Raw genomic sequence first — 12,239 nt, forward strand, 5'->3', positions numbered from 1 at the left:
CTTCCCCCTGAAGCGCTGTAGGGAACCGGGGAGCAACGGCTGGGGACCCAGGGTCCCCGGGGGCGGGGGGGCAGCCGCTCGCCCATCCCGCAGGGCGGGTTGCGGGCCCGTCCTACCCGGACCATGTTAGCTGTTAGCTGCGGGATGTCCCTGGAAAAAGCACCCGCCGCTGAGCCGCTCCCGCAGCCGGACCCTCACTGTGTCCTGGCTCCCACACCGCACCCCCATGGCGGCCGGGCCGGCGGGCCCTGAGCGAGGAGGTCACCACGGCAACGTGGACCGGCCCCCTCGCTGCCACCGAGGCAAGCGGGCAGAGCAAGGAGACACTCTATCCCTCCTCTCGCTCATTCTGGAGCGGGGCTTCGTGGTTACCCTGGGAAGCAGCTCCTACCATAGAGTTATGCGGAAGGCAGGCAGGCAGGCAGGCGCTCGGTCGCGGTGGCATGTGGGATGCCGGAGGACTGCGCGGGGGAGGTATCCGGATCGCGGCCTGAAGGACAGGCACTGGCGGAAGAGGCTGAGGGCTCAGGTAAGCAGCAGGGACCGGGTCGTGCCCTCCAGCCGGTGGGTGCGTACTTGAGTCCCTCACACCGCTCCGCTCCTTCTGGCTCGCTCCCGCTCCCTGCACACCGCTCAACCCGGCACGGCTCTGCCCCGAGCGGCCAGCCGTACGGGCTCTGCCCCGGCCCGGTGTCCGCAGCTCTCCCTCTGTGGTGAGTGCTCCGTGTGCGGCCCAGCGGCCTGGCTTCGGCCTCCCTCTGCCCGGGACGAGGCCTTTGGAGTTAGTGGATGACGAGGGAAAGAGCGTATCGGGGTCTTGGACTGGTTTAGGCTCACTTTAGTTTATTTTAGAGCAGGGCGTGCGTTACTTTGGGGATGCGGAGAGGCCCCTGTGGTGCTGGGCTGTGCCCGGCAGGATGTAGCTGGAGATGCGGGGCGAGGACGGAGCAGGAAGTTCTGTCTCCATTGGCATTCCTCGGATATTTTAGAAATGGCAAAACTGAGAGTGGCCGAGTACCAGGGACAGGGGGATGCTGCAGGAGCAATGTAACCCACCAATACACAGAGCAACGTGGTCCAGGGTTGGCAAGAGTGCTTTACGTTTTTTGTGGTATTTTTTAAGGTCTTAAATTGGTTACATGCAGGCTGGAGGCTGCGTGGGATCATGGGACTCGGGCGTGATTTGAAAGCGACTTAAAATACTAACTTACCACTTTTTGCTGGGCTTTGCCAGTATGCACACAGTTATACTTAAGCTTTGTGGGTATGAGGCAGAGCTGCCTGTATTCTGATAAGTGATTGTGGCTAATATGTTTAGGTTTTTAAGAAAAGCTCCTGCAGACTTGTAAAACAAGTCTGCTTCACAGTGTTTTCCACTGATAGAGTAACTCTGGGAAAATCGTGTCAAAAGCTGCTTGTGTAGGAAGCACATAATCACTAACACTGATTGTTAATGTGGGCTGTATCATTGCCACCTTTGTGCTTTTTAAGTGACTGTGTTCATTGAAATAACTAGGAAAGGAAGTTGTCTGGAGCAGTATGTTAACATTGAAATGGGCCTTTAAATACAATATTTGAGATTAGCACTCTGGATTTATGCACAGCTTTTTTTCTAGACCTTTCCTTTTAAGAGCAGTGCTCACAAAATTCCCTCAGTGCTTGGTCCTCTCCTCCCTTTGCTGTGCATGCATGTGCTGTTAAGTCACAGAAATGTTACAAGTTTTGATGAACAGCAGTGCATTCCCAGTCATAACCTATAAGGTGTGTCACTGGTTCAAATGCATTGTCAGAATGAAGTGTGTAAAACTTCTGAATACTAATCCAAATACAGAGCAGTGGCATACACTTGGCACGGTCTACCTGCACGCGCCAGTCCTGGGTTGTTGCATTTGCTGTTACATTTTGTATGTCCTGGAAGGGGTATACAGTTACTTTCCAGAATAAGTGTGATACAGAAATATATTCAGTTGTTCACGTGTAAAAGAGGTTTCCTTCAGTTGGTAACATTGGTTCTAATGGGGAAAGTTGAATCACCTGAAGGGACACTCCTTGGGAATTCTGGGAGGGGTTTTTCAGGTGCAGAGATGAAGTTGTGATGGGGAATAAAGCCTGACATAGAGAACAGCTCTGATGTTGTTTGACCGAGTGGGGTGATTCATATGACTTTGATAGCATAAGCTAGCAAAAAAAGTGAACTCCTTTGTATTTGACCACCTCTGTATCAGGGCTGGAATATAGTGAGGAAATCTTTAATTTTCACATGATTCCCTTGATTTTCTGTATGTAAGATACTTGGGGAAGTTATAATTTTTTTTTTTAATTATTTATGTGCCTCAATACTTGACTGCTATTTCTTTGTGGGTTTTTGTAGTTCTTTTTGTGAGAAACCACAAATACTGATGTTTTACTGACACTTTCCTGGTGTTTTTCACTGTCTGCTTTAAGTCTGAATATGTGACTTGAGAATGCTAATGTTGTTGAGACTATTTCCAGCACTTGGAAACCTACCTAAGCCTTTACTGTTTTTCTGTGGTTCCTTATTAGGTCCTTAAATACTTCTTCAGAAGTATCAGAGTTACCTGTCTCAGATGAGGTCCCATGTGATAGCTCAGGGGCTGCTGTGCTCTGCTTGTGGAGATGGTTGTTAAGGTCACTCTGAAGTCATTCTTTCAAAGTGTTGTTTAGTATCCTTATATGGAAACACTCTTTGTACGTTTTTCATAGAGTTTTCTTTGTGCTAGATCCTATTAAGAAGCTCCCAGTCTGCCTGTTCCTAGCAGTTTACTTCTTGCATCCTGACAGGAACAAAGGAAATGACCCATTTTCCTTCCCCTCTCTTTCTCTTTCACTGGAACACTGTTCTTAGCAGAAGACGGTGGGATGGCACGTTCCAGGGCTCTGTATTTATACAGGAGGCAATTGTAACTGAATTTAGTAGTAATTTGTTCCCTTCGATTACTGAACAGCAAATTGTATAGGGTAGGAATTTGTTGGGATCCAAAATGAAACTTTGTTACATTATCCACTGTTCAAAACCTGATTTGGACATTCCTATGCTGTAGCATAGTGTCCCTTTTTTTTTTTTCCCACTAGACATGCTAAATGGGGCTCACAATTAAAAGTAGTTTCACTGCTTTTTTGCAAGTTAATCCAACTGTACTTTATCTATTCCTTTATCTTTGAAATATTTTGCATGTGCTGCTTTGCTTATTTCATAATGATTGAAATAGTTAATTGAAAATCCAAGGCAAACAGAACAGTGATGGCTTGCTCCGCTTTGCCTTTGTTGTTTTTAATTTTTAATGAATTTTCCATAATAATGAAACTACAGTTTCCAGATGTGGGATTATTCAGAGTGTTGTCAGATACTCAGCTTCACAGTATTTTAATGTTTGACTCAGTTGCATGTAGACACATTCAGGAGTTCAGCAGTCATTGATGCTCTGGGCAGTCTGGTCCATTGACACGTCACTTGTAAGCACCGTGGTTATTTAGTGCTGTAAAAAGATTTGACAATGTAACATCCAGTATTTTGCTAATTCTAAGGTTTTGATTTGCAATGGTAAGGTAAAGCTCCAGGAAGATGGCCTAGGTCATCTGGGGAAGACGGTTGGCGAAATAATTTTCTAGGAAACCTCATGAGGGCAGTATTATGAATTGCAAAATGTGTTGATGCTGGGTAACAGGCTTCATTTTGAACCTCAGTGCCTTGTTTAGGTGCTGTGGAACAGTGGGTTCACTCATTTGGGTGGTGTTTTGTTTTTTTTTCGTTGTTGCTTAGCTAAGTTTTAGTTAGAGTATTTCTAGTTTAACAAAACACAATGGGAAATAACTAACTGGATGCTTGCTGTACACATACATTTAAGCATGTGCTGCACTTATGATATGATCAGAGAAGCTGTTTGCAGCTTTGGCTACAGCGACTTTTTGGTCAGAGAAAGACACAGGGTGAGCATGGTTTGCCTGGTAGAAAACAGGTTTTGTAAGTTCTATTTGTGGAACAACTTAACGTAAATGTGGCTTTTTTATGAGACGACAGGCTAATTTTGAAGCCAGATGAGTCGTACTCAGTTGACAAGAATTGTGACACTTCTGCTTTTTAATCCAGCAGCTTGGGTAATACTACAATGGATGTGACTATACTGTGGGTTTAAAGCAGGAGTCATTTGAGAATTTACCATGCATATTTAAATCTGAATTGCTCCCCTTTCTCAGGTTTAACTATAGCAGCTGCTCTGGTAGGCTTCTCATCTGGCCTTACTGTGGGAAATGGGCCAAGAAGATGAAGCTACATAAAAACTCACTGACTACTTAGGAACTTTGCTAAACTCTTGAATTATGTTACTTGTAACATAGTAATTATATTACTATGTCACCTTGTCTATGATTTTATAGACAAGGTGGCAACAGAGGTTTCTAGATGTAGAAACAAGATGTGGACAGAACAATGAGTTGCATCCCTCAGTGGGGCTGTGACTGGCTTTGTCAAAACCATTCTGAAGGGATGTTTCCCAGGCTGTTTTGAGGAATACCCAACTGAAGGTGATCAGAAGATGATTAGGATCAGGACCTCCTCATTTTATAGGCAATGGATGTATTAGGCCTTCATTAGCAAGCACATGGGGGGAAGTTGGAGGAATAAACAAAACCAAACAATTTTCCTTGCTTACAGGGTGGCTGGTGTCTGCACAGCTGCCAGGATTTAAAATGCCTGCTTCAGGGCAAATGAAATGCCATGTGAGCTGAAGACATGTTTTCTTTAAAACTCCAAGTTGCAATTAACTTCAGCTTTTCTTTCAGTGCAAAGCTTAGTGTGTCTCTGCTAGGATTTGACTGTCAGACTGCCAGTGTCAGAAACTGGACTGTATCCTGCTAGAATGACTACAGCTAACCAACAGGAAAGCATTTCTGTCTGAACACACAGGTGCCTGCATAGGTCACTTCCCCACTTCCCCAGGCCAAGAGCTGTTGTCAACAAACAAAACTGTGAAGTGCTTCTGCCGCTTCCGTGTTTCCGGTCAGTGCTGTGGCTGCTCTAAATAAAAGGGCCTTGCTATTGCTGTGATAGTTAATCTATAGCACAACTAACATCCTTGAGCAAAAAGATAAGGGCTTGCCAAACCCCAGCTGTTCTGTGCCTGAAACTAAAGAACACATCTTTCTGATAGTCCTTCAGATCAGGGTGAAATTTTATGTCCACTGTGGGTTAGCCAACTGCCAGTGTAGTATTCATGTTCAGTGATAGTACTTTGAAGCAACTGAAAATAATGTTATAACCTTTATCTGGAAATCCCAGATTTATCTTGTTCTCAGGATAATTGCTTTATATAGTAATGATTCTCAAATGTCGTGTTTTGGACAACACTTACACTACATTTACTTATGTGAAACCATCTTTAAGAAAAATATAATTCCAAAGTGGAAAGTGTAAAAATGGAAGGAAGAAGGATTTCCTTATGCTGTTCTGTACAGGGGAGTGGGAACAGAGTATTTGGATTTTGGGGTTTATTAGCTAACTACAGAATCAGAACTTTTAACAAAATTACATCAGGAGTACCATGAATACTCAGCATTAGCTTCTGGTAGATATTTTTCCTTCTTTAAAGACAGGAAGGATGAGAGATCTTTAAGGATACTGAATTTTAATGCTTTTGAGTTTTAAAGTGATCTGTTTCAGAACTTTTAAGTATTTCAGTGAACTATTCTGGGTTTGATAATCCTGTGTAATTACTTTCCTCTGAATAGCTTCACATAAACCACTATATGGATTACGGCTTGTTTTTTAATTCTTTCGTCTTTGAGTATGTGACATTTTGTTCTGCTAGAATAAAATGTGATTATATTCAATTGATCAATTAAAACTTAAAATTAATGTAACCCTCAAGTTAGCTAACTTGCACTATGGATTTTATTTTCCAGTGTCTGAACCTTGGAGTGAAGAAACATGTCTCAGTCAGGTGAAAAAGTAAAGGTAAAGAGATGGCTGCATGGCCAAAACTTTGTTTAGAATCTGTTGAACTTCTAAAAATGCTCGTGATTTTATTGAAGTGGTAAAACAGTGAATAAATGATACCTTATTGCTTCATATGTGGTTCTCAAAAGGATATGCTTAGTAGAAACAGAGCTTGCATGTGTTTCTAGAAATAGGCTTTCGGATGATTGCTGGACATTCAATGTTTGCTTACATATTTAGAATGGTGCCTTTATCTAAGGAAAGTTAATTTGACAAAACCTTCATTTCTCATGTATTTCTCTGAGTGGGTTTTAAAGGATTGTTAGCTAATAATTATTGCCCTTTAAGTGATTTCCCCTGGATCTCCCCAGCACCACTGGAAGTATGGCATTGTATAAAAACTGTTCTCGTCATAAACTCATCTATAAAGATAATTTGGTTCCAGCTAACTCAAAAGTCCCTAAATCAAGCGGCTGCACTTCTTTTTTTAGGCTCTTATTAGTTTTTCAGTCAATTGATAACAGATGGTGAAGCACACTGCCCTTTTTATAGCCTAAATCTCTTTGATAAGTTTTTCAGATATGTTTCTTTTTCCTGCTTTTGTGTTAGAAGTTAACCATTGTGAAGATAGGTGAACAGCTTAACAAGCAGAAGCTAGATCTCTGTGTGGTTGTATGTTGGTAATCTCTGCATTACTATACAGTGTTCTTGTTTTTCTACATACGAGTGTATGCATTATGTATTTTTATAAAAGGTAGTAGCAGCATGTACTGAATTTGAACAGATATTTTTGTTCTCTAGCTTAAAATCTGGGGGATTTTTAGCCATGTTTACAGTTTAAGATTAATAATAGTGTGTCCTTGCAAGCTTGCAGATTCTTTATTTGAGAAGAGACATTTGTTTATAAGTAACCCAAGGTACTTACAGATTCCCGTTTGTATCAGGCTGCTTGGTAAACGGGCCTGCTTCAAGGTCTGTCTTGCTATAGCAGGAAAAAAATAGTTGAATTCTCTGTTTTTCAATGTGTTTTATGTACCTCTGCACTTTATTGTATAGAATCAACTGAACTCTTTTCAACTTTTTAGGAGGAAAGGGATCTCATTTATACTCAACTTTTGTTCTCTTGTCAGTTTTCCGACTCAGCAGGTTATGTGGGATTCGCAAATCTGCCCAACCAGGTTCACAGGAAATCCGTGAAGAAGGGCTTTGAATTCACACTGATGGTGGTTGGTAAGTGCCTTGTTTAAGTCTTTGTGACTGTTATACAGCAACAACAAAATTTATTTCACAAAGACATGTGTCTTCCTATGTAGCAGTTGACTTTTATACAGAAGAAAATGTTTTGGACCTCTATGCACTTTCTAATTGGAGCTCTTCATATGTTGTCATGTTTAGTAGGAATGAGTATTTGCAGTGATTAAAGATGATGACTTTGAGCCAACAGGACATTCTTGTAATCCTGACTCATGGTCAGATGGTAGGGATAGTTGATTAATCTTTCTTTCACTCCTATTTCCCCATCAGAAGGCATGAATGCACATGGTGAATATCTTGCTGTTGGAATGGTGATGCTGCTATTCTGTTTTCTGCTGTTCCATACTGACTCACGCTGATATTATCGCTAAACATGTAATTTGCCTATTCTGTGAATGAGCACCTGTAGGAGTCTGCTGGAAAGTCCCTTAGGCACTAAACTGTTTTAAGTGATGTGTTGAATTATACTTGCATTGAATCAGCTTAATGTTATACAAGTGCAAAGGGAGTCCACAGTATTGTCGCCTTTTTGTAGTGGTTACTTTGGAATGACATGTTATGGAAAAATGAAAATGAGAAATGTATAACACTTCCTTAGAACTCTTTGCGCTGTAGTGCCTTTTGGGATTATTTGGTGACAGAACGTTCAGCAATGTCTGTGAAATAACCAGGTAGTTTGTGATAAGTGTAGAGATTTTGATTTCATGTAGTTTGGGATGATAAATACAGATAACTCTTCCATCTCTAAGATTAGGTGTTAGCAGCCTCTAAAATAACATGGCCGATTGTTCTAAGTGCTGACTCCTTTGATCCCTTGGGTTAGGAAAAAAGGGACTTTTTGAAATTCACATTTAATAACTGCTTGTACAGGTTTAACTTTATTACTTTGTAGGGAAAAGTTTATATTGACTGGAACTTCTCAGGTGAATTTTGAATAATTTTCTTACTATTTTCTGTTTCATTTTTCATAGGACATATGTAGCCGGACTACAAGGGTGCAAAGCTTCTCTCTTAATTTGGGATTGCTTTATTCATTCTCCCACCTAACAGCGTTCCAGATTCAATTTCTAGCTTAGAAAAACCTTAAAGGTCTCAGAAGTTTTCAATGGGAGAGTTACAGCTCCTGATTTTGTTAAGCTTAAATGAAAAAAGGAAAGCTTTTCTTTTCCTGAAGTAACCAAACTATCTCTAGATGTATAGTCAAGTGCCATATGACCTTTCAGCTTTTACTATGAAATCTAGTACAGTGAACTTAGCATTTTCATGTAACGTTTATAAAAACACTAGAGGCTTGTTTTTTCCTGTGGTTTTAAAAGTACTTTGCTGAACCTTTGATGTTTTTATATCAAAAGCTAGGGTGGATCCTGCTGAACAGATTACTTTTCCTCCGTAATGCAGGCTTGGCGAAAGAGGAGGTGCTTTGGAATATAGGTGTATGTGCTTAATAACCTGAATTATTTTGTTCGTAGGTGAGTCTGGCTTGGGAAAATCCACTTTAATTAACAGTCTGTTCCTGACTGATCTTTATCCAGAGCGTTACATTCCTGGAGCTGCAGGTAAACATGGTTTTGCAGTTCCTTTAGCATATACCCTATGAAATACTACATTATCATTGCTTCATTCTGATGAGACCTTCACCCATGAGACCCTTTCTAGATGTATTTTAATCCTCCACGTTGTATTTTTGAGCTATTATTTTTTTCATTTTATTTTCAAAGACTCAGCTTTTGCTGTTTATCATTATTAAAATAACCAACACGTCCCTTGCCTCCTCCAGCCTCCCATACTGACAATATACCTAAATGTGGTTTTACTCTAATCCCCATTTCCTCTAATGCTTTTGGCCTATAAAGCCATAAATCCTGCTAAGAGGTGTAAATAGATTTTGACAAAGAATTCAGCATGCTTCTGAATATTTTAGGTTTTTTTTCCATGCAGTCATGAGTAAATCCCGCCTTTTTAGTTCATTGCTTCTAGTTTATTTACAAAAATGTGGTGTTAAATTTTGACTAGCTAACTTGTTTTCTCCTTTAAAATATTTTATGTCGCATTGGCTATGATACACTTCAGATTAATTTCCTCCTCTGTTGCTCTCTCCTGCAGGGATTTCTGCAGCAATTGATAGGCACAATAACAATCAAAATGTTCCTTTATTTTAGAGAAAATAGAGAGAACGGTTCAAATCGAAGCTTCTACAGTAGAGATAGAGGAGCGAGGGGTGAAACTGCGTTTAACAGTAGTTGACACACCAGGATATGGAGATGCCATAAACAGCCAGGACTGGTATGTGTGTAAATACTGCTTTGCTTGATAGTTTGTATCTTACAAAACACTAGTGTGTCTGTCTCTCTGAACGTAAGTGATCTGGCTAGTGGTCTTTGGATAACTTTGATGTACTAAAAGGAAGCAACAGATTCATTATTCTTAATATTAATGGGATGTTATCTTGAATTCATAGTAGAGGGTCTTTTCTAAGTCCTTGCAGTTAAGCACAATTTTCTGAGCACTTCTGCGTTCTGAGCGCTCATCTTCATATCATCAGTGACATGACATTTCATTTGTGTGAGCTTTCAAATCAAGCTTCTCATACATTTTTTTGTTACCTAAAATACACATCCCGAGTAAAACTGTGTTACTTTGTACAACTTCATGTTTTCTAACAACTTTCAAACCCTTTAAAACGTTTGGTTAGTGTTCTCTAGGCTGTCTATGATTCTCCCTCAAAATTAATGGCTTTCTCTCCAGTAAGGTTCTCTGTGACAGCTGCAGTCAACTTTTTGTCTCTATAGCTGCCTCTGACAGAAGGGAATTTTTTGTTTGTCTTTTACTTTCTGTATCTCTGGCTCACTCAGTTTCCATGTTTTTAATATGGTACTTTTAATTCCCTGTCCTTTATGTGCACTACTAGCACTTTGGGTAGAATTGCTTTTTTAATGATGTAGCTACTACTTAGCTGTCTCTGGACTAAATATAACAGCTGAAGTAATTGTCTGCAGGTACACACAACATAGACAATTGCTTTAGAAGAAAGATCAAGAAGAAAGAAATTGGTAAAATAGGAAGTTTGTTCATAAATGCAATTTCCAAATCATCATCATGATGCACTTCCCTTTAATTGTGGAGAGCTGATCTTGAGATAACTTTTTTCCAAATAAAGATGAGATATGTTAATGTGCTTATAGGATGCCTGAATTATTCCAGTGCAACTAGGAGCTAAACTTTGATTATTTTTTTTTTACGTACCTGTCTTTTAAGAAGTGCTAACGATATTTATTTTGCTTATCCTTTAGTTTTTGTTCACATTTTTTTGTGGTGTGTGTGGGGTAGTCCTAAGGAAAACAAAGTGTCACTGTGCAGAGAAAGGGAGCATAAAGCTAATACTGTTTGATTTGAGTTCTATAAAGTAACAAGCAGGAAGGAGGAAAATAGCTGATAAAATAAACATCTGTAATGCCAATAGAAAGTTTTGTGATCTTTTCTTGACAGAATGTTGTGTTATCTGGAGCATTCTGAAAAACTTTCTTATCAGACATGGATTTCCTTTTCTTTCAGTGGTGTACTGTAGAAACAGCAGAAGTGAAGGCAATGAAGTTATGTAATATACTAAATGAAAGTTTGGAAGTGAAGTTGGAGTGGGATTTTTATTTTCCTCTCACTTTTCCTACTTTATTAAGTTGAAAAAAAAAGGGGGGGGGGGAATCTTTCAGAGTAACACGAAGGCATCTTTCTGGACTGCAGCATGGCCTTGCTTATTTTGTGCACTGTTGACTAGAGCTTCCTTCCGCTGGAGCTAAGAGCTCTTTAGCCCATGTATTGTGTTACATAGAGCTCTTCTTGTTGATTGTGTTCTAATGCCCTTTGTTTATTCTGTTAAGATGTTTCACAGGGACTTACGTGTTCAGATTTTTCCCCTTTCTTTTTTGGAGGCTTACTAAACAGAGTTATTCCATGATGATTCAGACCCAGTAGAACAATTTACTGGTTTATATGTAGTTTCTGTGACAAATCTTAAACATAAAAATATATTATGGGAACAAATTGTACCTATATACTAAAGAATAAAAAGATACAGTTTGTTTTAGTTATGTCTTTCTAGTCCTGTTTTCTTATATCCCATGAAAAGACCTTGTCTGTGCCCTGATGAATGTAACTTTGACAAAGTCTTTACAGGATATCATAGGGACTTGGATGGATGGACTCTTTGTTTCAAACTGTAGTCAAGACTGACCCAGTGCAGCTACCTTCCTTCCTTGTTAGTTCAGAGGAAGCAGCAAATTTGTGTTTTTTGAATTCATGTTTGTGTTCACTGCAGTTGAGGTTAACCAGTAGATGGTGCTGATCTCAATCCAAGCTTTATAAAGCACTTTTTGAGGACAGCTGTAATTTGTGCAGACCGACTGTTCTTCAGGGTAATGAATTCTGCTAAGGTTATTTTTGAACAGAGGTAAATCAAACTGGTACAATGTCTGTTAGGAGGCAGCAATTGCTGAGAGTATTTCAAATACCTTTCTTCTGAGTAGGTTTTCTTATGACTTTTGGTTTCTGGCTTTGCATTGATGAAAGAGCTTAATTTTAGAATTTGACTTTCAAGGATGGGACCTGGGGTCAATTTTTTATGTACTTTCCATCACAGAAGTAGTGCTAGCAAGGATTATATGTTGTCAGCAGTTTATCCAGGAGGCCTCCTGGATTAGAAGAATAACAGTGTTGAATTGGGAAATGAGTTCTAGATTTAGTACGGTGAATTCTCTAAAGTAGATTGTTTTTTGTTTTCTGAATGCTGTTGAACTTAAAACAGCCCATAAGGAAAGGTAAATGTTAACTGCAGTTAAATACAGGGATCAATTTTAGATTCTGTGTGAAGCGTTCATGCTAGCTTGAGTTCTGTAATCTAGAATCAGACCATGCCTGGGAATGCTCTTTTTATCTGTTTAAATATGTGTTTGGAGAATAGCAGAATTCTTTATGGTAGGAGGTTTGAAGCATAGGATGGCTGTTCCATGCATGTGGACAATTGTATCATAAGAGAAGT

General features: G+C 40.0%; 1 protein-coding gene across 3 annotated transcripts in view; it reads left to right on the top strand.

Annotated features, from left to right (window-relative positions):
- Positions 1-411: 411 nt before the first annotated feature.
- LOC134170244 (septin-2) overlaps positions 412-12,239 on the top strand; it is a 74,065-nt gene continuing 62,237 nt past the window's right edge. For all 3 annotated transcript variants that reach the window (XM_062631493.1, XM_062631491.1, XM_062631492.1), the window contains exons 1-5: positions 412-529; positions 5,920-5,971; positions 7,084-7,183; positions 8,677-8,763; positions 9,367-9,490. In XM_062631493.1, coding sequence (XP_062487477.1) covers positions 5,945-5,971; positions 7,084-7,183; positions 8,677-8,763; positions 9,367-9,490 — 338 coding nt within the window. In that variant the 5' untranslated portion in view covers positions 412-529; positions 5,920-5,944. The remainder of the gene's footprint in view (positions 530-5,919; positions 5,972-7,083; positions 7,184-8,676; positions 8,764-9,366; positions 9,491-12,239) is intronic.

This window comes from Pezoporus occidentalis, unplaced genomic scaffold (genome assembly GCF_034315485.1).
Source record: "Pezoporus occidentalis ecotype Australia unplaced genomic scaffold, CSIRO_AGI_Poc_V1 ctg37, whole genome shotgun sequence".
NCBI classification, from domain to species: Eukaryota; Metazoa; Chordata; class Aves; order Psittaciformes; family Psittacidae; genus Pezoporus; species Pezoporus occidentalis.